The sequence below is a fragment of the Amphimedon queenslandica genome, unplaced genomic scaffold, assembly GCF_000090795.2.
Source record: "Amphimedon queenslandica unplaced genomic scaffold, v1.1 AMPQUscaffold_11350_Cont15068, whole genome shotgun sequence".
Taxonomy (NCBI): domain Eukaryota; kingdom Metazoa; phylum Porifera; class Demospongiae; order Haplosclerida; family Niphatidae; genus Amphimedon; species Amphimedon queenslandica.
The window spans coordinates 6,717-9,292 of record NW_003548407.1 but is presented as its reverse complement, the minus strand read 5'-3'; the positions used below and the strand labels follow the sequence as shown (position 1 = coordinate 9,292).

The following is a 2,576-nucleotide window of genomic DNA, read 5'->3' as shown; positions in this document are numbered from 1 at the left end:
TTGTGTTGTTATAATTAGACTACCTATAATGATATCATTGAAACTAAATTCAAGTACAAATGCCACTCATTACAACTGTAATTTACTAATTGGCATGCATGTAACAAAAAAATCTTGCACGAATCCTAAAATTAAAACTACCTTAACATTAAGTAAAGCATGTTATTATAAAAATATGTTTAGACACAACTGGTTTGGTTCTTTCTAAAAATAATTGGTCGTTTGGAATCCTACTTATCCTTGTTTCCATTACTTTTTTGATAAATTGATACACTGAATCCTACTCAATCTTTTTTTTTTAATTTTGTAATAGCTTACAACTGGTTCTGTTCTTTTTATAGTGATTTAGATCTATAGTGATTATGAATTGTGTGCATGAATAATATGCACCGAATATGCACTAAGTCTCTGCTGGTACTTGTATGATTGATTTACATAGTCAGTAGCATATGTGCACCTATGTAAGACAATAAAAGGGCGAGCCCAAGCAAGTACGATCCAATTATCTATGCAACCAGACAAAATCTGGGTGGATTTTTTAATCCGGAGATTGTTGCGGGGCGCTCTCTATTGAGCCTGATCATATGGCCTGATTGAGCTCTATTGATTAAGGAATCCAGCGCCGCAGGAGCCTGCCCATATAGCATGAGATCGATCTATGATTGTATAGGAAATAATTATAGTTGGACTTGGACGAGCCTAGATCTATCATCATTTGCTTTCTCGCCCAATAAGTTGGACAATGCCTCGATACTTTCACATCATTTTCTTTATTGCAGTGCTTAGCTTTACTGGTATGCTCTTTTAATGTTTATTTGTGTAAAGTGCTCTTCCTGCTCATACTATATATCATAGGCTATTCCGAGAGTCAAGGCCCTTGTAGTGGCAATGGGCCGGTTTATTGTCTTAATGCAACAAAAGATATTTTACTAGAGAGAGGCTCAACTAACTTTAATTTTTACAAGTTTCTTATATTTGGCAAGCATCCTGGTTTTGTCAAGAAAAGGATTCTCATTCAGTTTGATGACATACCTACAGAATGTGATAAAATTGTTTCAGCAAAACTTTACTTGAAGTATTGGTATTCACACAAAGCCAGCTATATAAAAACTTTAGTTAATATCAATAGGACAGTTCAAGTCCATCAGGTTATTATAATAAGAAAGGGAAAGAGAGGAGAAGTAGCCTGAAATAATTGACAAGTATTATTTGTTATTTTAGGTCAAACAAGACTGGACAGAGTCGCAGGCAACAAGTACTTATCGCAAGACTGGAATAAGATGGAGCAAACCTTATCTTGCTCTTGATGGGACTGATGCAAATCCAAATACTTTGGACACTGTTATCTTCCCTCCTACTAAACCATGGCTTCAACTGGATATCACTGAAGCAGCACAAAACTGGAAGAATGGAGAGGAAAATTATGGAGTTGTTATATGGACAACAAATGAAAATGATGATGGACGGGATATTCGCTTTCGTAGCCGTGAACACAGCACTGATAAGCCATTCCTTTCCATCTTTTGCAACTAATTCTAAACTGGTCTGAGTTAGTCAGGTCGTGAACTTGAATTTTTTACAAGTAGTTTTGTTTTTAGGCCATTTTTTGATATTTTTGCATTAATTAAAAGGATTAATTTCACAAGTTATTTGAACTTGAACCCAAGTAGACAATTACTTGTTGATAGCCGCTACTTTATTGACTATCCCCATACAACCGCTTTCTCTCCCAATAACTTGGACAATGCCTTGACACTTATACACATCATTTTCTTGTTGGACTCGCGTAGGCGGGTACTAAGCAGTTGGGTTGTCATTACCCGAGCCCACGCGTAGGCTTGGAAGCGAGGGTAAAGCAGTCGTCCTGTCAGTGTGTGTGTCCAAGCCAAATCTGTTTTCAAGCCTCTGCTGCTTTCTATTTGAGTTCTTAAGAGTCTTATAATCAACACTAGAGCTAGGAAAAGTTTGTTCCTATCAGCCTACTGCTTCATTTAACTTTTCCGCCGGAGCAAAAGCTAACAAAGTTGTTAAACTTAGGTCGGCACTCGCACAACTCTCTCATCGTGAAAGGAATCATAGCAAAAAACTAATGAAGCAATAGAACAAAACTTTATCTTTTATTATAATGTAAGAAATTGCTCCAATCATCTTCGTTTTCAAGATATGAGAGCCCAAACATTCATACCTTGTGGCAAGGCTCTCTTCTCCAGAAGTAGCGGACAGAGTCTTTAAACATCAGGGACTCAATAGAAGTTTGTATGCAACAAATAGAGCCGAACAATTGTATGCTAAACTGTTTAAAAGTCAAGAAAAACTAAAGCTTTCTTGACCACTTAGCCCATCATTACTCCATCACTGTGTGCATGGCTTGATTGAGCCACACCTTCATTGCAGCCACACCTTTACATTGCTGCAGCATGCAGCAGTCAGCAAACATGCTGAAGCTTCTTCTCTATCTAAAAAATACAAAACATTCTCTGTCTCAAAACATTCACTAAGTTTTAATAAATGTATTACATGCTGAAGCTTCTTCTCTGTCTCAAAACTTTCACTAATTATTTTTTCTTAATTTATTA

The 2,576-nt window shown here is 36.6% G+C and overlaps 1 protein-coding gene across 1 annotated transcript; it reads left to right on the top strand.

Moving 5' to 3' along the window:
* The first annotated feature begins 649 nt into the window (after positions 1-649).
* On the top strand, positions 650-1,666 carry LOC109589411 (uncharacterized). The gene is made up of 3 exons (XM_020005505.1): positions 650-794; positions 856-1,148; positions 1,222-1,666. The coding sequence occupies exons 1-3, from the start codon at positions 743-745 to the stop codon at positions 1,531-1,533; spliced, it is 657 nt and encodes a 218-aa protein (XP_019861064.1). The 5' UTR covers positions 650-742; the 3' UTR covers positions 1,534-1,666.
* The last annotated feature ends 910 nt before the right edge of the window (positions 1,667-2,576 follow it).

What these genes read in the sequence shown, in the direction of transcription:
- LOC109589411 (XM_020005505.1), top strand. Translation starts at nt 743, where the DNA reads ATGCCTCGATACTTTCACATCATTTTCTTTATTGCAGTGCTTAGCTTT. An exon ending in TGCAGTGCTTAGCTTTACTG is followed by an intron (nt 795 to 855) that starts GTATGCTCTTTT and finishes TATATATCATAG; the next exon opens with GCTATTCCGAGAGTCAAGGC. An exon ending in GGACAGTTCAAGTCCATCAG is followed by an intron (nt 1,149 to 1,221) that starts GTTATTATAATA and finishes TTGTTATTTTAG; the next exon opens with GTCAAACAAGACTGGACAGA.